Source organism: Trachypithecus francoisi, unplaced genomic scaffold (assembly GCF_009764315.1).
Source record: "Trachypithecus francoisi isolate TF-2019V2 unplaced genomic scaffold, Tfra_2.0 Lachesis_group21, whole genome shotgun sequence".
Lineage (NCBI taxonomy): Eukaryota > Metazoa > Chordata > Mammalia > Primates > Cercopithecidae > Trachypithecus > Trachypithecus francoisi.
Window position 1 is genome coordinate 6,236,250 of NW_022681467.1, and position 23,977 is coordinate 6,260,226.

General features: G+C 39.2%; 2 protein-coding genes across 2 annotated transcripts in view; one reads left to right on the top strand and one right to left on the bottom strand.

The window, feature by feature from the left end:
- Window positions 1-4,951, bottom strand: part of CFAP61 (cilia and flagella associated protein 61) — a 308,416-nt gene extending 303,465 nt beyond the window's left edge. The window contains exons 1-2 of the mRNA XM_033185470.1: window positions 4,859-4,951; window positions 729-885 (exon numbers count right to left, since the gene is read on the bottom strand). Of these exons, the coding sequence (XP_033041361.1) occupies window positions 729-871 (143 nt within the window). The 5' untranslated portion in view covers window positions 872-885; window positions 4,859-4,951. The remainder of the gene's footprint in view (window positions 1-728; window positions 886-4,858) is intronic.
- Window positions 4,776-23,278, top strand: CRNKL1 (crooked neck pre-mRNA splicing factor 1). The gene is made up of 14 exons (XM_033185469.1): window positions 4,776-5,208; window positions 6,851-7,003; window positions 8,025-8,116; window positions 8,933-9,091; window positions 9,496-9,662; window positions 11,936-12,114; window positions 13,759-13,929; window positions 15,100-15,291; window positions 15,989-16,048; window positions 16,847-16,927; window positions 17,788-18,027; window positions 19,191-19,292; window positions 20,082-20,330; window positions 21,288-23,278. The coding sequence occupies exons 1-14, from the start codon at window positions 5,158-5,160 to the stop codon at window positions 21,453-21,455; spliced, it is 2,064 nt and encodes a 687-aa protein (XP_033041360.1). The 5' UTR covers window positions 4,776-5,157; the 3' UTR covers window positions 21,456-23,278.
- Window positions 23,279-23,977: the final 699 nt, after the last annotated feature.

A 23,977-nucleotide genomic window follows, 5' to 3' on the forward strand; every position in this document is an offset into this window, starting at 1 on the left:
AGGCCAGCCTCCCAATCTCATCTGTGAGATGGACATGATACTGGCCACCTCAGAGAAGTGTCAAAACAATTAAATAACATAATGTTGGCAAAGCACGGAGCCTGACATAAACTAATGTCTCAAAATCTGGTGGCTAATATTATTAACTTGTTCTAAGTGACTCCACTAGTGAGTGAGGCAGCTGAGATTTGAACCAAGTTTGTTTGAATCCAAAGCCCATGAGGAATCTTTTTGATTTGCATGTTGTTATAGGAAATGGGGATTTGTCGTTCCCAGAGATTTCTTGCTGTATGTTTTTTCACTGTGCAGTGAGCTACCCATTTTCTCACAATAAGCCCCATAAAGAAAAAGGTAGGATCCTTTTCTGGCATGTCATAAGATTGATGAACCTTTTTTTTTTTTTTTTTTTAATTGAGACAGGGGCCTGCTCTGTCATCCAGGCTGGGGTGCAGTGGCGTGTCTTGGCTCACTGCAGCCTCTGCCTCCTGTGTTCAAGTGACTCTCATGCCTCAGCCTCCCGAGCAGCTGGGATTACAGGCATGCACCACCACACCCAATTATTGTATTTTTAATAGAGAAGAGGTCTCACCATGTTGGCCAGGCTGGTCTTGAACTCCTGGCCTCAGGTGATCCACCTGCCTTGGCCGCTCAAAATGCTGGGATTACAGGTGTGAGCCACTGCGCCCAACCAAAATTGTGAACATTCTTGAACTTAGTTACGTACTTACAGAAGATAGATGATATTTATCTTCCCAAACAGCTTGCAGGTAAATTTTCTAATAAGGCTTTTGATACAATAAATATCCTGTGATTCTGTTCTTCGGCAATGAACGACTTCTACCTTTCCTCTTGGAGACGTGAGGACTGACATTTTTTATCCTGTCCCTAAAAGAGAGAAAAAAGTCCACTATTAATCTGATATGACAAGCCAGTTTGGTTATAATATGCACAAAATTGGACATTAATTCAATTTCCATATGGTCAGAATGAACATGGTGTGAGAATACTGGTGTGACACGTTTTCCCCTGGGTTTAGTCTGTGACACTGTCACTGCAAACCAGCTGACTTTCCTCCATAGGAGAATGAAGTTTCTGAGAACTGGCCTGTTTAGAAGTTTCTGCAACTATATTCTTTGTTTCCAACAAAGCTGCTAAGAAAATTCTAGCAATAGAATTGGAAAAACATTGAAAGGAATTATTTACGGATTCAGGGTCTTCTTATATTTAATCGGCCACGATGGCATGTGGTCAAGAGTTACTGAGGAAATATTGACAGCTGCTGCCTATGTTCTTCATAGAGTTCTCCAAACTGGAGCCCTGAAGGTCAGCAGTCTTGAGAGATATTTTGAGACCAAAAACGTTCCATAGTTAAGAGTAGGAAATGCTTGCAATAGGCTTCCTGAAGGGCTACCAGGCCCATTAACATCTTTGAGAGTTTCCATAATAAAGCAACTTGTTTTCTTTGTATAACCCAGCCTTTCCCATACTCTTTTGGAACAGAATCTCTAATGACAGCAACAGTGGAGAATCTAATGTTCCAGATGGACACTTTGGGAAATGCTGTTGACAAAAACAGTACGTCACAAAATGATTTCAATTTCTCTCTCATTGTCTCAATTTCTGTAAGTCTCTCTTTCTTCTCTCTTTTCCTCCCTTCCTTCCTTCGGAGGGAAAACCATTTTATTATATACTAGCCAGTGAGCTCAGAATAGGGAAAACAATGAAGGAGAAATTAATAATGTCTAGACTCCTATCAAAGCTAGCCATAAATATTGTCATTCCTTGTTTTGATTTCAAATTGAAAGCAAAATTGGAATGAGACATCTTGTTTGTGAAATATATAAACTAAAGCTACAAGTATATAAAAATTCTGAACAAAATAAGAAAGTATCATTAATTACATAACTGAATTTGGTAACAAGAAAAGAAGAAAGAAAGCGAGCAAGGGAAATTCTCCAACCAAGTGGCAATGATGTGAGCAGTACCTCAGGAAGTGATCAGATCTGGCACAGGTTTTGGGGGTAGAAAGGACCTCACTCCAAACAGAGAATTAAAAAATTAAACCATGCATCTACCTGGAACTTTGTAAGGGCCCCTCGGTAAGCAAGGGGGCTAGAAAAATTAAACTCACCACCCCAAGAAAGTGACAAGCTTTCTCTACACAAAGCTCTACGTAGAAAACAAAACAAAAATACTGCTGAGAAGTCCAAATTCTAGACTAAAGTGGGTATGGCATTCTAATCCACATAATCTGTGTATTGCGGAAGTCACCAAGAACTTTAGATGATAGACTCTGAAACAGACTATAAACTAAGTATGTTTATAATAAAGAAATATAGAAAGAGAAACAAAAGTCATGAGAAGAGAACAGGTCATTATTTAAAAAAGAACAGAAGCTTAAAAAATGAAATATGTGGTTATTGAAATTTAAACTAAGAGGATGCATTAAAAACAGAGGAGAATAAAGAAAATAAACTGGAAGATACTTATGAACAAATTAGCTAGAAAGAAGCACACAGAAATAGAAAATACAGAATTCAGTCAAGATACATGTAAGACAGAATGAAAAACATCTGTCTTATGGGAATTCCAAAAAGAATAAATGAAACATTTGAAAATAATTGCTAATTATTTTTAGTATTGATGAAAGGCATGAACCTTCAGTTCAGAGCAGAAAATACAAATAAACTCCAAATATATAGTAGTAAAACTACAAAACCCTAAAGACAAACAGAAAACTTTAAAGGAACCTGACAAAAGACAGACTGTCTATGAAAAAATAATTAGACTGACAGAATATTTCTCATCAGCAACATTAGAAGCCAGTAGCACAGGGGTTAGCAAACTTCTGTAAAAGGCCAGAAAATAAATACATTAAGCTTTATGAGCCACATGTTGTCTACACAACTATTCAACTCCGCCATTGTAGCACAGTAACAACCAGAGACAATATCAGCACAAATGAGCATGAATGTATTCCCAAAAAATTTTTCTTACGGACACTGAAAGTTGGTTTATGTATAATTTTCATGTGCCATGTAATTTTTTTCAAATGTTTAAAATGTAAACTACATATAAAGTTTAATGTAAAATGTGTGTGTGTGTGTGTGTGTGTGTGTGTGTGCGTGTGTGTATCCCTAGCTCACTCACAGTCCATACAAAATAGTCAATGGGCTGAATTTCGTCTATGGGCCATAATTTTCTAACTGCTAGAATAGTGTTTCAAAAATATAAAGGGAAAAATAACCATTAACCTAGACTGATAAACCTAGCTAAACAATCCCTTGAAAATGAAGATAAAATAAAGACAATTTCATACAAAGACTGAAAGAAATTCAAAGAATCTTGTAGAAAGAACTAGGAGATGGTATATTCTGAGAAGAATAAAATTAAAATCAGAAAGAAGTGGGATGAAAGATTAAATGCTGGGAAATAAGAAGGTAAACACGAATGTATATCTACAAAAGCATTGATGGCAAAAAGAAAGAAGGATAATACATTTTTCCTTAAAAAAAAAAAAAAAAAGAGAGATGAACTGAATTGCCAGACAACAAAAATGTGAGATAAAAGGATGGTGATCAGAAGCAAAGTATTCTAACACGTTTGTACGTTTGAGCAAAGGCACAGATGATTAAATCAATGATTCATTTGGCAAATCAACTGCTTACAGTTACACATTTAAGGAAAATCACTTCAAAGAAATATCTTTTTAATATATTTTATTTTGTTAGGAGGCTTTATGAAAGTGATATAAAATCTTCTCTATTTAAATTTTGAAAAGTGAGATCAAATATCTAAATAATATGGTTAATAACAAGTTATGGCAAATATATTGATGTTGGTTATAACTGCAGTTCTAGAAATCTGCATAAATCTTTTTTTGAAAGCAACAGCTGCATTGGTAGACGTGATATTACTACATACACAAATATATATTTTCCCCAAAAACCAAAAGAGCCTTGCAACTGTGGAAATTATTCTAACAAATGTGCTGCCAAGTCATGTCATTGTACATTTGTCCAAACTCATAGAATGTACAACACCAAGAGTGAACCCTAACGTGAACTTTGAGTGATAATGATGTGTCAATGTAGGTTCATGATTGTAACAAATGTACCGCTCTGGTGGAGGATATTTTTGAGAGTTGGAGGCTGTTAAAGGGGGGAAGAGGTACAATAATTGATAGCAGGAAGCTGTTGAGGGGGGAAATCTCTGTGCCTTCCACTTAATTTTGTTGTGAACCTAAAACTTCTCTAAAAATTTGTCTATTAAAAAAATTCTTTTAACTTTTGCTTAATTTTTCTGTTTTTGAGGGCAGGTTAAGTATTATAATAGCTAACATTTACTGACCATTTGTCTTTAATCCTAGTGAAACAGATGTTATTACCCTTGTTTTATAGTTGACGACACTGAGGCTAAGAAATTTGAGTAATTAAGGCACACACAGAATTTAAACATATTTCTTATCACAAGACTGAGTTGTTTTCTAGTTACTCTATTTATTTTCATTTTGTCCTAATATCTGGCTTCTAAGTACCTTCTGTTATTTTTAATTCCAAGCCTTAGAGTTAATTATTTGGGCACAACTGTCCAGAAACCAGAAACGAGGGGGCGTGGACCCAGAGACTACAAGACCTAGAATGCAATGCAGCGCCAGACAGCCTAAAAGGGCGGCAGCTCGCCCCTTCGCATGCTGGGAATGGTAGTTTCCTCGCTCTCCCTTCGTCCCCGCCCTCGAGCATCCAGATTGGAGCTTCGTCCCTACTCCCTTGCAGGGCGCCACGGCTAGACAGAGCCTCTCTTCCTTGTCTGGTCATCCTAGTTCCGGAGGCTGACCTGGGGATACGCCCTTGACTACCTGAAACGCAGTCCTTGCTTCGCTGCTAGTCAGGCCGGCGCTACCCACCTCACGCGCAGCTCCAGGATGCCGCACTCGGCGCGCTGCTGTAAGGGGAACGCGCAGCCTGGTCCCCATGGAAACGATGCCACCTCCGTCACGGCGCATGCGAGAGGTCAAAGGTCAACCCGGCGAGTTCCGCTTCCGCTTCCGGGATCTTGTTTGTTGTCGGAAAGCTTTGTGGTTTCGGTGAGCTCTCAGACCCCGGATTTCTAGCTTCCGTGCGGGGGACAGGTGCCCCGACGTCCGCTGCTGCAGACATGGCGGCCTCCACCGCGGCCGGGAAACAGCGGATTCCCAAAGTGGCCAAGGTAGGCGATCGCGAGGGGCCTTGTGGGAGGTGGCCCAGGAGAGTGGCATCCCTCAGCCCTGGGGGTGCCCCGGGCGGGAGACAGTGTTCCCGCCGGGGAGAAGGCTCACCCTGAGAGATGGAGAGGAAGGGTCAGCTGGTGGTGGGGCGCGGGCTCTTGTCCTCGCGGAGCACGATGGGGTGATTTTGCTGGGAGGAGGAGTGGAGTGGTTCAGTGAAGATTTACTGACCCAGGCACTGCACTGGGCGCTGGGAAGCTACGCTCGGACGCTGGCCAGAAACAGTACTCAAAACACGAGTGTGTGTATGAAGAAGACCTTGCCAGACGTTACTGAGAGGCAAAGTAGAATATGCCATGGGCGTGAATAAGGGGGTCGTATGAAGGGTTCCTGAAAGTAAATTTTGCTGAAGAAATGACCTTTAAGCTGAGACTTGAAGACTGAATAGGAGTTAGCCCGGCTGACAGCGAAGAGCGAGAGTAGACGGCAGGAGTAGTATAGTATCCTAAGTTAATTAAGCAGTAGATTTACTATCTGGTATTTCCCTCGATAGCTGATACTTACGAAGTGCTTAATATGTGGCAGACTTTGTCTGAAGCCTTTACAGATATCCTCCCTCCAGTCTTTCTTGAGCCCAGATGACTCTCTTGAACTGGACCTTTACATAACTATTTGTCTGACTCGCAAAAGTAATGCATATAGAGCAAGTAACACTGTGTCTGGCACTTAGTGCTTATTAAATATGAGCTGTCACCATTATCATTACTCCACACGTGGCATTAAATAACAGTTTTTATAATTCAGCTACATACACTTTTATTGGGCATCACCGGTCCAATGGAAATACAGTGCACGCCACATATGAAATTTAAAATTTTCTCATATCTACATTAAGAAGTAAAAGCAAAGCAAAAAAAGTGACATTAATTTTGATAATATATATTTTATTTGAACTAATGTATCCAAAATATTGTCATTTCAACATGTAATTGGTATAAGAACTGTGAGAGAGTTTGTTCTTTTTTTCATACTCCATCTTCAAAACCAGTGTGTATTTTACATTTACAGTCCACCTCAATTTGTGCTCACCACGTGTGACTCATAGCTACTGTGTTGGACAGCACAGCTCTAAGCTATGTTAGACTGTAAGCTTCTAAGACCTCAAGAAACTTACAGTCTCATGATGGGAACTTATTGAATATTGCCTTTGACTTGAGGTTCCGTGAAAAACCATACCCGCTTTTCTGCCAGGTTCATTAAATAAGTTGAAGAATTCTGCAAATGCAGGTTGTAATGCTATTAATAAGATGTGCTACACATCTTTGATAAACCCTTTGGTCAGAATTTTACCTAGACGGTCTCAAAGTTTATTATTATACTCATCTAAAAGGGAAAACTTGGTATTATTTTTGCTACCTTTTTCTCTTGAGACTTTTACCTGTGGCTTTGTAGTAGATACCATGAATAAGAGAGAAAACATAATATTTTTTTTTTCTTTTCAGTCTCATGGAGGAATGGGAACATGTCATACAAAGAGAGCATCTTGTGATAATACTAATGAAGTTCATATCCTAAAAAATGTATGTTTCTTAAACCTTGTGTGAAGAGCATCTACTAAAAATAGAAATGTCTTGTTCTTAAAAGGTGAAAAACAAAGCCCCGGCTGAGGTACAGATAACTGCTGAACAACTCTTAAGAGAGGCTAAAGAAAGAGAACTTGAGCTTCTTCCACCTCCCCCTCAACAGAAGATCACAGATGAAGAAGAATTAAATGATTATAAACTAAGGAAAAGGAAGGTCAGTCAGTGTGGTATCTTTCAGTCTACTAATTGTTAAGAGTGTATCAGTCAGAGTTTGAAAAGCTCATTGGATTCTGTAGGGCAAGATGAGGTTAGTGTTCCTAGACACATGAATAATGTCCTTCTGGTTACCAGATAACAGCATTTTTCTGAACTATGTAAAATATGCCTTCAGTTGTCTGGTTAGAGTATAAAACAATTGAATCTGCATAATTTTTGGTGCTGAATGAAAAATGGGTGGCAGTTTAGCAGGTGAAACAATAGACAACTGGAAGGAGGGTATGCTTAGTAAGGCTGGACTGTGTACTTCTGTCTATACCACTCTGTGTTAAGAAATGAGATCTGGCCGGGCACTGTGGCTCATGCCTGTAATCCCAGCACTTTGGGAGGCCAAGGTGGGCTGATCACCAGAGGTCGGGAGTTTGAGACCAGCCTAACCAAAATGGTGAAACCCCGTCTTTACTAAAAATACAAAAATGAGCCGGGCGTGGCGGTAGGTGCCTGTAATCCTAGCTATTCAGGAGGCTGACATGAGAGTCGTAGGAACTCAGGACGCAGAATCGGCAGTGAGCCGAGATCATGCCACTGCACTCCAACCTGGGCGACAGAGCGAGACTTTGTCTCAAAAAAAAAAGGAAAAGAAAGGAAAAGGAATTGAGATCTGCAATAGGACTATGAGAAGACTTTGGGATCTGATATGATCTCTTCACTCTAGAATGTGGGACTGTTTTAAAGCATGAATTCTGTTATATATGAAATTCTGAACATTACCAGAGGACTTACAGGTAATAGTCAAAAACATTTTTTATTAGGGACAAGCATAGACTATTTTAAAGTATCAGTTAGTTGACTGTAACCTTCTGTAGTGGATTTCTTATTCCTCAAGGATTCCAGGATGTAATTTCTCTTAAATATGAACAAAATGAATAACCAGTTTAGTGTAAGACTTAAAATAGACCAAGAGTGCTGTCATTTTTAGTCATTTGCCCTTTGACTTGACCCTTTTTGCCTTCTTCCAGACTTTTGAAGATAACATAAGGAAAAACAGGACTGTAATTAGTAACTGGATAAAATACGCACAATGGGAAGAAAGCCTAAAGGAGATTCAGAGGTAAAATTGCTGAGAGTATAGTTTTGTATATAATGATTCATAGGTTAACAGATACCAAAAAGAAGAAAAAGTTAAAGCACAGATAAAAGATTGTGCCTCAGGTAGAAATTTTCAACTATGGTTCCATGAAACCCTAGGGTTCCCTTGAGGGCCTCAGGAGCACTGGGGTAGAATAGTCCTGGAGGGAGGGGCGGGAGAGACTTTACAGATAGATCTTGTCAGCTGTAGCTAAAGTAGCACAATTTCGTCTGCTTTCTATATATTGAGGTTGTTTTTTTTTTAATGTTTAGCTGAAAACCAATGGCCAAAAAAATAAAAATTGCAATCTGGCCCTTCTTGTTGTGTAGCTTTCTGCATTCTCCCCTCGTACCTCCTTCCCCCCTGCGCCTGTGTACGTGCCACTCCCTGAATATATCATGTCTCCTTATTGTGAGGCTTGCCTGTTCTCCTTACCTGGAAAGAGCACCCCCTCCCCACCAACCTTAATTTCCTGGTAAATGGAACTTTCCTCAAGTTCTCATTTCTAGAGTTACCTACTACTTAGCCTTTGCCACCAGACGTTTTCATTTCTTCCTCTCTGCTTCCTGTGCAGATCTTGACTCTAACATAAATCACATTGCATTATAATTGCATGTATGTCTTTCTAGAAGACTTTGTGAGGTCTTGAGAGCATTGTATCTTTTCATCATCTTATGCCCAGAACCTGGCTCATGATAGACACGTCATAAAACATCAGGGCATTCCAGATAGTGTGAAATAACCGCTGCGTGTGTTGTGTGCACTACTTTTGATGCCCTGCAAATCTTGCTTCTTAAGGGCTCGATCCATATACGAGCGTGCTTTAGATGTAGACTATCGAAATATTACACTCTGGCTGAAATATGCAGAAATGGAGATGAAGAATCGCCAAGTCAACCATGCTCGAAATATCTGGGACCGGGCCATCACAACGCTGCCTCGAGTCAATCAGTTCTGGTAAGTTTCTGATAAAGCAGCCTTTTATAGACTAGAGAAGTTCCACATTTTCTGTATTTATTTTATTTACATGATGATAGTTTAATTTTACATCCTACTTTTTCTTTAAACATAAAAGCTTTTTAATGTCCCATAGTCGGTTAAGTCATAATTGTGATGTTCTACAGCTATGTAATCAAAACTAAAATTTTGATTGCAATCTTTTGTTCATAAGCTTCTTGTTGAACTAGCAACTTTTAATAAAAAATCTTTTTTTCCAATGGTTCACCCTTTTTCAGATTTATATTTCAATAACAAAACATGTTCAATTTAACCTTTAAGAAAGATAAAATCTTAAATCTTCCTCACATTCAACAATGGGAGAACTCAACCACAGCAGATCTTTTCGGGTGATTTTGTTAAAGGTACAAGTACACATACATGGAGGAAATGTTGGGAAACATTGCCGGTGCCCGGCAGGTGTTTGAGCGCTGGATGGAGTGGCAGCCTGAGGAGCAAGCCTGGCACTCCTACATCAACTTTGAACTGAGATACAAAGAGGTGGATCGGGCCCGCACCATTTATGAGCGATATATCCTTTGGACGAGAACTGTGTGGTGCCATGATTGTCCTGGATGCTGCTGCTCCTGTAGAGATGTCTCATGGTCAGGACACATAGTCGTTGACATCAGACTAGAAGTCAAGAATGCCAGTTTATCAGTTTCCCTATGTTTTGTAGCGAAAGAGATTGGTCAGAATGAAAATTTGTGATCTGGGTAATTAGTCTTTTCTAGTGAGAGTTTGGGTTTATTTTATTGTAGTGCTGAAAACTAATGTTTCCTCGTGGAAAGCGATATTCCTGGGGGATTGTTTCCAGGACATCAAGGAGATGCCAAAATCGGTGATGCTTAAGTCCCTGATATAAAATGATGTAGTATTTGCATGTAACCTATGCATAGCTTTCAATATAATTTAAATAATCTCTAGATTACTTATACCTAATGTGATGTGAATGTTATGTAAATAATTGTTATTCTGTGTATTTTAAGGTATAATAACCAAAAAAACTACACATGTTCAGTATAGAAGCACTTTTTTCTCACGAATACTTGATCTCAGGTTGGTTGAATCCACAGATATGGAACCCATGGCTGGAGGACTAACTGTACTAAGGTTCTGGCTGCCATTGCCAGTCCTGTTTTTCCAAGGTTTGTGTTGGTCATAACTACCGTTACTGGAGTTCATCAAAGGTTTACTGTTTATTGGCTGTGTGGCTCCAGCGAGTCATTTAACTCCTTTGAGTCTTCGTGTCCTCTTCTTAAAAACAAGAATAAAAACACCTTTGTTGGGCTGTTGTGAAGATTAAATGATACACATGAAAGCACTTTTAGAAACTGAAGTACAGTCATTCCTCATTATTCACAGATTCCATATTTGCAAAATCACATATTTGCTAAAATTTATTTGTAACCCCAAAAATCAGTAATTGTGGCACTTTCACAGTCTTTTGTGGACATGCACACAGCATGAAGTCCAACAAGGCGAGGCTCTGCCTTCTGGGCTTAACCTCGTATAACCATGCCCAGAACTTGGAGACAGGAAGGGCCAGTGCCATGTAGTGCAAGGAGCTCCGGCCCTGGGGCCAGTTGGGGAGTTTGAATCTGTCAGTGGGGCAGCCTCAGTCTAATCACTTAACATTTCTGAATCACTTTTCTTACAAAATAATGAAGATAGAATCTGCTAGGATGAGTTCTTTTTAGGATTTAAGATGGTCATGAATGTGAGATTGTATATATATATGTTTCCCCTGGGCGCAGTGGTTCAGTACTCAATAATTAAGTGTTTGCAGTGACTAAATAGAACATAACTACCACAAATAATGAGAATCAACTTTACAATGCAGTATTAAGATCTTTTTATTTTTTTACTCTTCTCTCTTTAGGTGACAGTGTTAAGATCTTAATTATGTCTAGTAATTTTAATATTATTAGTTTGACAAAAGCTTTTACAGTACTTGCTGTGTGCCAGGCATTATTCTAAGTACTTTACAAATATTGTGGTTTAATCCTCATAACAACCTTGTAGTGTAGGAACTTCTCCATCCTACAGATGAGGGAGCTGAGGCATGAGAGATTAAGTAGCGTGACTAGGTTCTCACAGGTGCTGATGGGAATAGAATGTGAACCTAGGAGAGCAGCTTCAGAACTGATGCTCTTAACTTCTTTACCATATTTGAATGTATTACTACTTTGGAAATTAATGATTTATTCAAGGAAGATAGATTAAAATGGCAATTCAAAACTTTCTGCTTTGACTCTAGTTAACAGTTTGCTTTTTATAACATTTTTTTCTTAATTATTAGTTCAAGTATTAATATTTTAATATAATCGGTGCCATTTATTGAACAGACCATTATTGACTACTTACAGTGCTATGTTCTTTTGGCCAGAAACAGTGCTAAGGGCTTTACATACATTTTCTCATTTAAAGCTGGCAGTAATCCAGTGAGGTTGGCATTATATTTCCCTGTTTACAAATGAAATAGCTGAGACTTTGACAAGTTTGGTGACTTATCCAAGATCACATGGTTGGTAACCTGGGTTGAGATTTGTCTTTGCTTCAAAACTCAAGTTTGTACCCACGACTAAAATCTTAACTAAGCACTGGAGGAAAATAGAGATGAATAGGCGTGGCCCTGCTCCCACGGAAGCCACTGTTTAGTTCTACGCTTTTGTGTGTGTTTTATTCCCCTAGAGTTGTAGTTTGAATTGTTGGGGTTTCCAGGCTTTGGTATGGTTTTGGTGTTTACTTGCCATTTTTTTAAGCCATGCTGTTTTGCCTGGTATTTCCTTAATTCCCTTGCACTTGTCCTCGTGCACCCTGATGTTAAGAACTGGATCAAGTATGCCCGCTTTGAAGAAAAACATGCTTATTTTGCCCACGCACGGAAAGTGTATGAGAGAGCTGTGGAATTCTTTGGAGATGAACATATGGATGAGCACCTGTATGTCGCCTTTGCCAAGTTTGAAGAAAATCAGAAAGAGGTAAGTATACTTAACTTCATTATACTGTGAAACAGCAAAGATTACATTTTGTGCATGGTGAGTTCATTTCCATTTTTTCTTACTGACATATCCCTGGAGAAGATGTTTTCAAAATGCAAAAAACACAACTTTTCACAGAGAACAGCGTATATATGTGACTAAGCTACAGATGGGAGCTGATTATAGATTGTATTAAACCTGTCTTAATTTTAGTGTGCTTTGTTTGAAGATTAAGTCTTTTAGTCTGAATGCCCGTAAACTGAGAGCTAGTCTTTTAGCATCCTAAGTAAAGGACTTAACAGATAATAAATGTGGGAAACAAAAAGCATAAAGCCCCAGAACAGAAAACAAAATTTAGAATGGAAATAGAGATTGCCCTACAAATAAGATAGTTCTTTTTTTCCCTTGTTCCTATGAAAATAGCTCAAATATTGAGAGGCTGAGGCAGGAGAATCGCTTGAGGCCAGGAGTTTGAGACCAGCCTGGGCAACATAGTGAGACCCTGTCTCTAAAAAAAAAAAAAATTGAGTGGGCAGAGTGGCGCACACCTACAGTCCCAGCTACTTGGGAAGCTGAGGCAGGAGTGTCACCTGAGCCTAGGGGTTTGAGACTACAGTGAGCTATGGTCGTGCCATTGCACTCTAGCCTGGGTGACAGAGCAAGACCCCATTTCTTAAAAAAAAAAAAAAAAAGGGCAGTTCAAATAATACAGAATAGAGATCCATCCAAATACAGGTTTGAGCATTCCCAGTCTGAAAATCTGAAACTCAAAATGTGAAACTTGTTGAGTGCTGACATGACACTCGAAGGAAATGTTCATTGGAACGTTTCAGACTTTGGGTTTTTGGATTAGGGATGCTGAACCAGTAAGTATAATGCAAATATTCCAAAACTGGGAAAACATCCCAAATCCAAAACACGTCTGGTACCAAATATTTCAGACGAGATACTCAACCTATACAAGGTCTTGCATAGACCATGCTAGGGAGTTTAGATTCTGTTCGGGCCAGCAGGAAGCATTAAAAGGTTTTAAGCGGACAGTGATTGGATATGATTTATATTTTAAAGAGAGCCTCTGGCTAATTCATGGAGAATATATGGGGGTGGATGGCAGAACCAGTGAGAGACTAGTGAGGAGACTTTTGAAGTGGTCCAGGTAAACAATGGAGCTTGATGGCTGGGGGCTGGGGACGAGCGAAGAGCTGTGTGGAAGAGATTGAAATGGCAGGGCATGTTGCAAGAGTGAATATGGAGAATGAAGGAAAAAGAGGAATTGAGGATCACCTGAAGGCTTTGGCGTGAGCAAGTATGTGACTGTAGGTTAGGCCTTGCCTACTAAGGTTGGGAAGATGGGGAGAGTCCCAGGTTGAGTGGGCAGGAAACAAGCTCAGTTTTGGACCTGTTTGAGATGTGCAGTAGACATCCAATGGGCAGTGTTAGGTAGACAGTATTAAATGTGGAGCTCAAAGCAGGGTACTGGTCCATCCTGACAGTGATACCTTCAACAAAAGCTAAAAAGCATCTTACTCAGGACATGATGAGGCCTCAAAATACATAGGTAATATTTTGGTACATTTACTCTCCTACTTGTGACTGGCATGAGAATATTGTGTTATAGAAGGTAATCATCCTGTCTGCATTTAGTTTGAAAGAGTACGAGTGATTTACAAGTATGCCCTGGACAGAATTTCAAAACAAGATGCCCAAGAACTCTTTAAAAATTATACCATCTTTGAGAAGAAGTTTGGTGATAGGCGGGGTATTGAAGATATCATCGTGAGCAAACGGAGATTCCAGTACGAAGAAGAAGTAAAGGTGAGCACTGGTGTGGATGGTCAACTCTGCAGATAACCCAAGATGTGCTCATCAATACTAGCAACACTAAAATGAATCATAGGAAGTTAGCACTACCAGTGATTACTCTCTTCATGATGTGCCTGTGATCAATTGGCAGCTATTTTGGACAAGTAGGAATAAACAAGGCTGATAGAAAAGGCAAGCAAACAACACTTGGATTTGCTCTGCCACTTACATGTTGTAAGTTATTTTGTTGATTGCTGACTGTGTATAGAGCTGGAGCAAAATAAATGTGGACTCCATTCGAGCTCGTTGTTGGAAGAAGGTGGAAGAGTCAGAGATTGGTCCAAAAACCTGTTTTGCACATCACCTTTGAGCTTAACTGCCTGAACAAAAGATGTATGCTGGACAGGGTTCCATTGGCGTCTCTTTTTCTGTAATGTACTATTTTGATTTCAATTCAAAGAGAATAGCATTTTCCTTCAGTATTCTGCTAGTATTTAAAAATACTCTTGCTTAAAAATTAGCCGGGCGTGGTGGTGGGTACCTGTAGTCCCAGCTACATGGGAGGCTGAGGCAGGAGAATGGCCTGAACCCGGGAGGCGGAGCTTGCAGTGAGCCGAGATTGCGCCACTGCATTCCAGCCTGGGCGACAGAGCCAGACTCCATCTCAAAAATAAAAAAATAAAAAAATAAAAAAAATACTCTTACTTAGTCAAGTTAATTAAGACACCTCCAAGCAAAGGACTAAGTCTGTTATTAAATGTGGTGGTAGATTAGCAAGATATGTGAAAGATGAATTACTGTTCATTGGAAAGGCAAGTTTAACAATTGTGAGCATGATATAATTCTATTGTTGTTACAGACATAATGATACATGGTTACATATTTAAGCAAATGCATTGGTAAGAATTGGCATCTAATTATTGACTATCATGAGAGTGATGACTATAGATGAAGGGATCCTTGCTGTGGGACACTTGGCCAGTAATCTATCCTCTGTATTCCTGTTTCTTTTCTATTTATGCTCTCAGGGATGGTGTTTTTAAAATGAGAAAACATGTAAAATTTAGAAGAAAAGGTGCTAAAATATAGAAAGTTGGCCTGATGCCTTTTTTCAGCTTGCTTAACCTGGCAAGTGCAGCTCTTGGTTTTGTTTTTTATTTATTAAACTGATTGTCTTTCTAGGCGAATCCACACAATTATGATGCATGGTTTGATTACTTGCGCTTGGTAGAAAGTGATGCAGAAGCTGAAGCCGTGAGAGAAGTCTATGAAAGGGCCATTGCCAATGTCCCACCCATTCAGGAGAAGAGGCACTGGAAGCGCTACATTTATCTTTGGATCAACTATGCACTTTATGAAGAATTGGAGGCAAAGGTGAAAAAACAGAATTATGTGTCAGCTGTTAATGGTTTCCTCTCCTCTGTATTCACAGCTCACCTATTGTGGATATTTATAATTCTTGAAACAAGGAAATTTAGTTTTAAATTTTTATAGGCTTCTGTTCAAGCCATACAGTTATATGTTCACTCTGCAACATTTTAAACTCTCTTTTCTTGTTACGGCCACACGTGAGGGGCTTTTCTTATTTTGGTTTGATTTTTACTTGAGGCACAACAAGATATCACTTGGAACTTGAAAGAGAACAGTGAACCAGCCCTTAGTTTAATTAAATATAGTTCCCTAGATTTGCTCATTAATAGGGGTAATTATGGCTAGATTATGCATTTTTGCTTTTAGGAAAAATCAAGTGGCATTTTCAGAAATCATTTGTATTAACCTTCTGGGTTTGATCTGAGACTACGAAATGTCTTTGTTTCTTTCTGCCGTCAGGCAAAAAGGCTTTCTACAAAGAAGGGCTTAGAGTTTGGTGTCTTGTTGGTGATTCTTAAACTGAAGTTTCATGGCTATTCATACTTTAGATCATAAATCAGGGTTTGCAAGTAACAACTGGTGAAACATACTCAGTTTTGGGGATGCACATTTTTACTAGTATCAATAAAATTAGTAACTAGTAAAATGAGTGTTAGCAGCAGACTTCAGTATTTTGTGAAACTTTCTTATCCTAATACAGGATCCTGAGAGGACAAGACAGGTGTATCAAGCCTCTTTGGAGCTAATTCCTCACAAAAAGGTATGTTTCCTCTAAAGTGTTCCATTTCAAACAGGTCAGAATCCTCTTCTGTTACTTGTGAAGTAATTCAGTGAAATAATATTGATTGATAAAATACTTCCCTGACCCACCATGGACAACATAAATAAAACTGAGATATGCGCCTTGCCTCTGAAAACAGCTCAGGGTCTAGATCGGAGGACTACCTGCATTGACAAACAAAAGAAATTCAAAGAAGGCTAGGTAATTTGAATAGTCTGAGTGGAAGGAGAAAGATTTCCATGCAGAGAGCACACAACATGTGTCAGGGACACAGAGGCAGATTTGTTGGTAACAGTGAGTGTGTGCATGCCCACATCAATGTGCGTCTTGTGTAGATGGTTGAGATGTTACCTCTGCCTTGTTTCCCAGCACCAGAAACAAAACGTGTTTCCTTCTGTAGAAGTGTTGACAGAGTTACTTTTCAGAATAGAGGTAGGACATTTTGCCCACATACAAGCATGCCTACAAAACAAAGTCTGTTCTGAGTAGAGGCTACCGTGCCATGCAGTACAGTACAGTATTTGGATCATGATTCTGAGGAGAGGCTACCATGCCAGGCAGTACAGTACAGTATCTGGATCATGGGATGTGGGTTTCTAGCTTTTGTGAAATGAATGTGGTCTTTTTTGCTTATAAATAAGCAGAGTACATTCCTCTTACTCTGAAGTTTTAGAGAAATAGAATTACCAATGGTCTTGGTTAATTTAAATTTACTTTAATTCAATTTAATTTGGATAAGGCTTTTAAGCTAGATATTTTTGTGCTTTTGTTTTCTAGTTCACATTTGCCAAAATGTGGATACTGTATGCACAGTTTGAAATACGACAGAAGAATCTGTCATTAGCCAGAAGAGCATTGGTAAGTAAAGAAAGGATCAAGATGTCTGATTAAGTTCTATGAGAAAGAAATTAAAGTCTTGGTGCTTGGAAATTTACAATTCCTACTTTAAAAAGTGACAGGAGTATTATACCTTTATAGCCTGGGACATGTTAGAAAACATGCGTCCTCTGTAAAAACCCTGACTAATAATGCGTAAATTATTATTATTACCTGGGGCAAATTACATTCTGTTTCAATATTGGAAACTTCCCTAGCTACCAGTTACTAGATCTTTCCACAGACTAGAATTGGTAATCTGATCCTGTGCAAGCTTTTTGGTGTTTTATAAATGCACTTTTAATTGTTCTACTTTTTTTTTTCCTTTTTTTTTTCTTTTCCTATTTGTTTGGTTTTTTTTTTTTTTTTTTTTTTTTTTGAGACAGGGTCTTGCTCTGTTCCGCAAGCTGGAATGCAGTGGCGCCATCTTGGCTCACTGCAGACTCTGCCTCCTGGGCTGAAATAATCCTCCCACATTGGCCTCTCAGAATGCTGGGATTACAGGCATGAGCCAGCATGCCTTGTCCTTTTTATTTATAGGAGGTGTTATGCATCTGACATCCATATTCCCTAGGAGATCCTGAGAAACTTTCAAATCTTATTTTACTTAGTTGCCCAAACAATTCTGGAACACTGCCTCTTGCTGAATGAATTAGAGGAGTTTCCTTCAGCCTTTTGTCAAGAACCAGTAAACATTGTGATACCACAGAGGGAAAGAACGGTAGGCCATGTTGACTTTGCAAGATTCTTCCTCAGCACAGAACAGCCTCTAGGGCAGTGCAATAACTGCACAGATTGAATCCACTACAGTATCGCAGTGGTCTGGTTATTTTATTTTCCAGGGAACTTCCATAGGCAAATGTCCAAAAAACAAATTATTTAAAGTTTACATAGAGTTGGAGCTACAGCTTCGAGAATTTGACAGATGCCGGAAGCTTTATGAAAAGTTCCTGGAATTTGGACCTGAAAATTGTACCTCATGGATTAAATTTGCTGAATTAGAGACAATCCTTGGTGATATTGACAGAGCACGGGCAATCTATGAATTAGCCATCAGTCAGCCACGTTTAGACATGCCAGAGGTGAGCATCTCAAGTCAAATACCATTTTGTTTAAGATACTTGTTTAGTCTTACTTTAGATGACCATCTAAATGTGGGTGTATTTTAGAGTATAAAGATGATCTAGCTAACTTAGTCTCTTCTACTCAGATTAGGGTTGTATGTGGAAAGGTGGCTGTCGGGGACAGGGGAAGTAGCCCTCTTGTTAGATACCAGAACACAGTAGACATCCAGGATGATGCCCAGGATGATTTGGGATATCATGGGGGTGGGTGATGCCCATTCTCCAACAGAGAAGCCTAAAGGGGCTGGGGAAGACGCCAGGCAAAGAAGCAGCCAGCAGGCTGGCCCACCTGGAGAATAAGGGGGATGGAGGTGGGAACACATATCCCTGTATTCTCTAAACCAGGCTGTCCTTGCAACTACTGTTGTCACTGTCCTGAAAGTCCTCGCCTGCCTTCAGTAGTTAAGCTTGACCCACAAGGTAGCACCAAACCACAGCTAGGACCGATTTGAATCTCACAGGAGCCGTAGAACTCACCCAGTTGTTTTGTTAATCTCATGCACTAACATGATCCCGCATTTAATAGTTTGGCCCCCTGACTGCATTAAGGCAGAGCTTTGGGTATCACTGAGTTTGTCAGTTGTCCTCGGCTCCTCCACCAGACTGCCAGCTCTCGGGTGTCCAGGTCACGGTTTATTCATCCTTATGCCCTGCCAGGCTGCACCGAGCCAGTGCTCACCTGTTCAGTGAATGCTTGTTGCATTGAACTCTCATAATAACAAAGAGTGTACAGTAGAAGTAAGAACATACATACTGGCTAACCTGGGCCTATTTTCTCTCTGGAAGCTCAACTGCATGTGGCTGGAATATGAAAGAGTACCTGGGAGATGCTTGGCAAATTTCTCAGGTCTTGATAAGTCAACCATTTGAAAAACTGTTATTCCAAAGAGAGTCTCTAAGACTGAATCCAAGGCCCTTTTTCTGTAATCTGAAATTCTAGCCAAGTTTTGGCCAGCTTATAGATACCAATGTTATTTGTCTTATCCACATGTGTTCTTTAGTTGTTCTGTAAAACTCCTATGTTCCTAGATGTAGGTTAGAGTGATACTTAAGCTGTGCTTTGGCTGGGGGCATGCTGCTTTGCAAATGTCAAGACTGACCAATTTACTTGTCGTTCTTAGGTGCTTTGGAAATCATATATTGATTTTGAAATTGAGCAGGAAGAAACGGAAAGAACACGAAACCTTTACCGACGGTTGCTTCAAAGGACGCAGCATGTCAAGGTATCCTTTTGCTTTGTAGATGATCTTTCATTTTGCTTGAATCAGCAGTCCTGAAGAAAATACTGTATTTCTGTATTTTAAGTGTTTGGGTTTTTTTTTTGTTTTTTGTTTTGTTTTGTTTTGTTTTGTTTTAAATGACTTCCTTGCTTCTTAAGAGAAACGTGAGTCTCAGAGGACTTTCAAATGTTAAGTTTATACCAGGTCATTGTTTATGTTGCATGTGAATAGCTTGGGTACCACAAGATTGAAAAAAAAGGTAAACTCTTTTTTTTTTTTTTTTTGAGACAGTCTCACTCTGTCACTAGGCTGGAAGGCAGTGGTGCAATCTTGGCTTACTGCAACCTCCACCTTGCGGGTTCAAGCAATTCTCGTGCCTCAGCCTCCCGAGTAGCTGGGAGTAGAAGTGTGCGCCATCACGCCCAAACTAATTTTTCTATTTTTAGTAAAGACGGGGTCACCTGTTGGCCAGGATGGTCTCGATCTCTTGACCTTGTGATCTGCCCGCCTCAGCCTCCCAAAGTGCTGGAATTACAGGCGTGAGCTACTGCACCTGGCCAAGTTAAACTCTTTTCAAGAGTTTAAAACTATGTCAGACATTTAATTGTAGAATGTAGAATGACATATTTTCAGTGTTTATATTGAAGCATATATTCATTGTTTTAATCTGTGAAACACTAGTAATGAACACATCTTTCTGATGTCATTAACTGGGAATTCGCTTTATTATTACTACATTATTGTCTTCTGAGTGACATGGTTAATTTGGTTCAATAATAACTTTTTTTAAAGGTATGGATCAGCTTTGCTCAGTTTGAGTTGTCTTCAGGAAAAGAAGGAAGTTTGGCTAAATGCAGACAAATGTATGAAGAAGCTAACAAAACCCTGCGAAACTGTGAAGAAAAGGAAGAGAGACTTATGCTGCTGGAATCTTGGCGAAGTTTTGAAGAGGAATTTGGAACAGCTTCAGATAAGGAGAGAGTAGACAAACTCATGCCAGAGAAAGTCAAGAAGAGAAGAAAGGTCCAGACGGACGATGGGGTAAGATCTCTGCCCTGGATTGTTCATCTCACGTCACATGAGTAGAAACACATCTGACTTTGAAATGTGGACTTTTAAGTGGCATATGTACAATCTTAGAATGGAAGCAGACCACCTGGAGTAGGAGATGGTTGCAATCTGGCTGTTATGGAAACACGGGGTAGAGCATATGGTCCAGTCAGAGGTAGAGAATGAGAAGGGGTTGGCAAAGGTGTTTTGGTGACGGTTGAGTCTGGGAACTTCATGAAGTGTGATATTTTTAGAGCATTAAACAGGAAGTCAGCGTGGAGGAAGACAGAAGCGAACTTTCAGATAGCAGCCTATCCAGAGAAGGCTTGTAGGCGATAAGAAGGAGTTTGGTGGGAGTCAGTGAAGGCTGTTTTGCATAAAATGACGTGACCAGATTGCTAGCATCTCATACTGGTAGACTCAAGGGGCTTAGACTAGAGAAAGAAGACCTGTCAGGAAGCAGTTTTTGTAAGCTGAGCAAGACATGGAAGCTGGAACTAGAACAGGGCCACAGGGCCTGTTAGAACAGTATTTGGAAAGTGAAATCAGTGACTGATAGGAGGTGAGGATGGGAGGGTAGGGAGTTTAAATAATAATGCACAGATGTATGACTTTTGCTACTGGATGGATATTATGTAAAAATCGTTAAACATTTTCTTAAACGTAAGACTGCACAATGTAGTTGGAGACACTGAACATCTTGGTTGGCTGTAGAAGAGCTATGCTTAGATTTTTAGAATTTTTTTCTACCACTTTAGTTCTCACTGAGCTACAGTTGCTGCTTACTCACTCCCAGTCTTTCAGACCCAACCCTTGTTCTTTCTGTAGTAGACTTTGATGTTGTTTTGTAAAATGGAGGTAATCCTTCAGATTTCCAGTAAAAAATCATTCTGATATGTGAGTATATCACCCATGTTTGCTTATCTTTTCATTGTTTTATTTCTGTAGTCTGATGCAGGCTGGGAAGAATACTTTGATTACATCTTTCCAGAAGATGCTGCCAACCAGCCTAACCTCAAACTCCTGGCCATGGCCAAACTGTGGAAGAAACAGCAGCAGGAAAAGGAGGATGCTGAGCACCATCCAGATGAGGACGTCGATGAGAGTGAATCCTAATCTTTTTTCATATTGACAAATGTTTTGTTATTTTTATAAATTAATTGTTTGGAACACTTGTGACTCCTGGAAGTTCTTATATATTTCACCAGTAAGAAATTGATTGGTATCTTTGATAGCTACTTTTTAAGTTATTTTTTAAATGCTCTTGGGTTAGCCAGGGGTGGGGATTGCAAGTAAAGGACTTTTTTAACTGCTGGATTTCTTTTTCCAACTGAGTCCAAACTTTTCTAATGTCTGTCCACATCATGCATTAGAAAATGTAATTAAGGTAACATTCTACAGTAACTTTTCATGTCATAACCATAAAGATAGTTTATGCATTCATCTGAAATGTATAACTTTTTCATGTCTTCAGAGTCACAGACTTGAGTTCATTTCCCAGCTCTGCCACTCGTGATTATATAACTTAATTTTCATTTTCCTCATTCACAAAATGGGCCAATACTTTGACAACTCATTTTGAAGATTACTTTATAAAAGGAATATACCTGGTGGGTGCATAGTAAGTGCTCAGTAAAGTGTTTGTTCTAAGCCACTTTTAAAAATAGTTTCATTCCTTGTAGAATTAAATGTGAGTGGATTAATTTACCTTACCTTATTACTAGTGGCCAGTTACATTAAGTGCTTTTTAGAACATTATTTGGAAAAAAATTTGCAGTGATTCTATTTCTGAACAAGGTTCAGAAAACATTGTTTACCAAGAGGAATTTAGTCTAATTTCAGTTAGGCACTCATCAGTTCTCCAGAGTGGTTGAGTTTGTAATAGCTTGTTTAAAGAATAATGGCTTGTTTACATGTGTGCTATGAAAAATGATGTCCCATGTTCACACAAATTTGGGAAAATCTGGACTAAGACTTAAGTCTCGCTAATCAAATCGCTTTACAGTTAGGCTTCTGTACATTATGTATCTCCGGTAGCAATGTTGCCATATTATTTCCCAAACTTAGTGGACAATGGAGTAATTTCTACCTAGAGTACCAGTAAACATCTCCCAGTGTGCTGTAGTAGAAAATGTCTACTCCTCACTGCTGACATGTTAAACTTACTCTTGGTTTAGAGCACGTGTAGAAACACCTAAGGTAGCTCTATGTTAAATAATGAAGAGTAGCACAAGAATGAATATATTTGCTAATATGTTGCTCACATTCTCAAGCAAAAATTTGACTACATTAACCGATCTGAGAGTTTTCCTTTAACCTGGACTGTGTTTCTCAAGCATATTTTTTCTTTGTTCACTGCCCAAGGACTAGAACTATATTTTTAAGGTTGTTTTCCCCTAAAAGGACCTTTAGTAAGCAAATTGATTATTAAATGTGCACGTCTCATTCACCCAAGGAATAAAGCTACTTCGTAATGTTACTAAATTTTATCTTGAAAATAACATACAGTGTTTAAGGACAGAAGAAAATAGGACTGTTGAGATAAAAGGCAAATCTGTTTTTCATCCTGACTGCTTTAGTCACTGGACCAGCATCAGCTGCTGCGGTGTCAGATCACATCTCGAGTAGAGGTCTTCCTAGTGAGTGAGCAGGAGAACATCATCTTAATGAGGCCTTTGGTTCATCCAGTCAGGGAGTGAGATGAAAACAGGTCAGCATGCAAGTGACTTAATCACAGTCTTCCTAGAATTACCTGTTTATGTTGCATGTATGCATAAGAAAAAAATGCTGTCATGTTCCCAAGGTAGAATTGTAATAAGCATGTGCCAGTGTGAAAGCTGGAAGGGAAAAAGCTATTCTCTAACAGGAGAACATAAAGATTCACTTCTCTCCCACCCTCAACGCCACCAAAATAAATCCTTTCAATAGTAAAAGTTTAATAATTTCTTGTGGGTTTTTCTTTAGTTAAGTCTTTCACTAACTGGATATTTTCACGTATTACAGAGGATGACACTACACATAAAATACATGGTTGGCCTATACCTATGCTATAGTTATATGACCTTTCTTTAGGAATTATGTTCTTTTTCCTCTCTAAAAAAAAAAAATAACCTCAACAGTTTTTGTTTTTTTGGTTTTTTAGAAAGGCAGCATTTAAGTAAAGCATTGTGAAGAGGAGAAAAGATCTAGGACTAACAGTGTAACAGTATGAACACAGATGACTGGGAAGAATTTACTACACGATAAGAAGGGAGCTTCTTAAGTATGCTGGGCAGTGATTGCTTCAAGTGTGCATTTTAAAAATATTATGTATGGAAGTCACAATTTAATGAAAAAAAAATATCCTAAATGATGACCTTTCACAATCCTGATTTTTTTCTTCTTTTTTTTTTTGAGGCAGGGTCTCACTCTGTTCCTGGGTTGGAATGCAGTGGGACAATCTCAGCTCACTGCAACCTCCATCTCCAGGGTTCAAACAATTCTTGTGCTTCAGCTTCTGCATAGCTGGGATGCCCAGCTAATTTTTGTATTTTTTAGTATAGATGGTATTTTTAGTATAAATTTTGGCCAGGCTGGTCTCGAACTCCTGACCTCAAGCAATCAGCCCACCTTGGCCTCCCAAAGTACTGGGATTACAA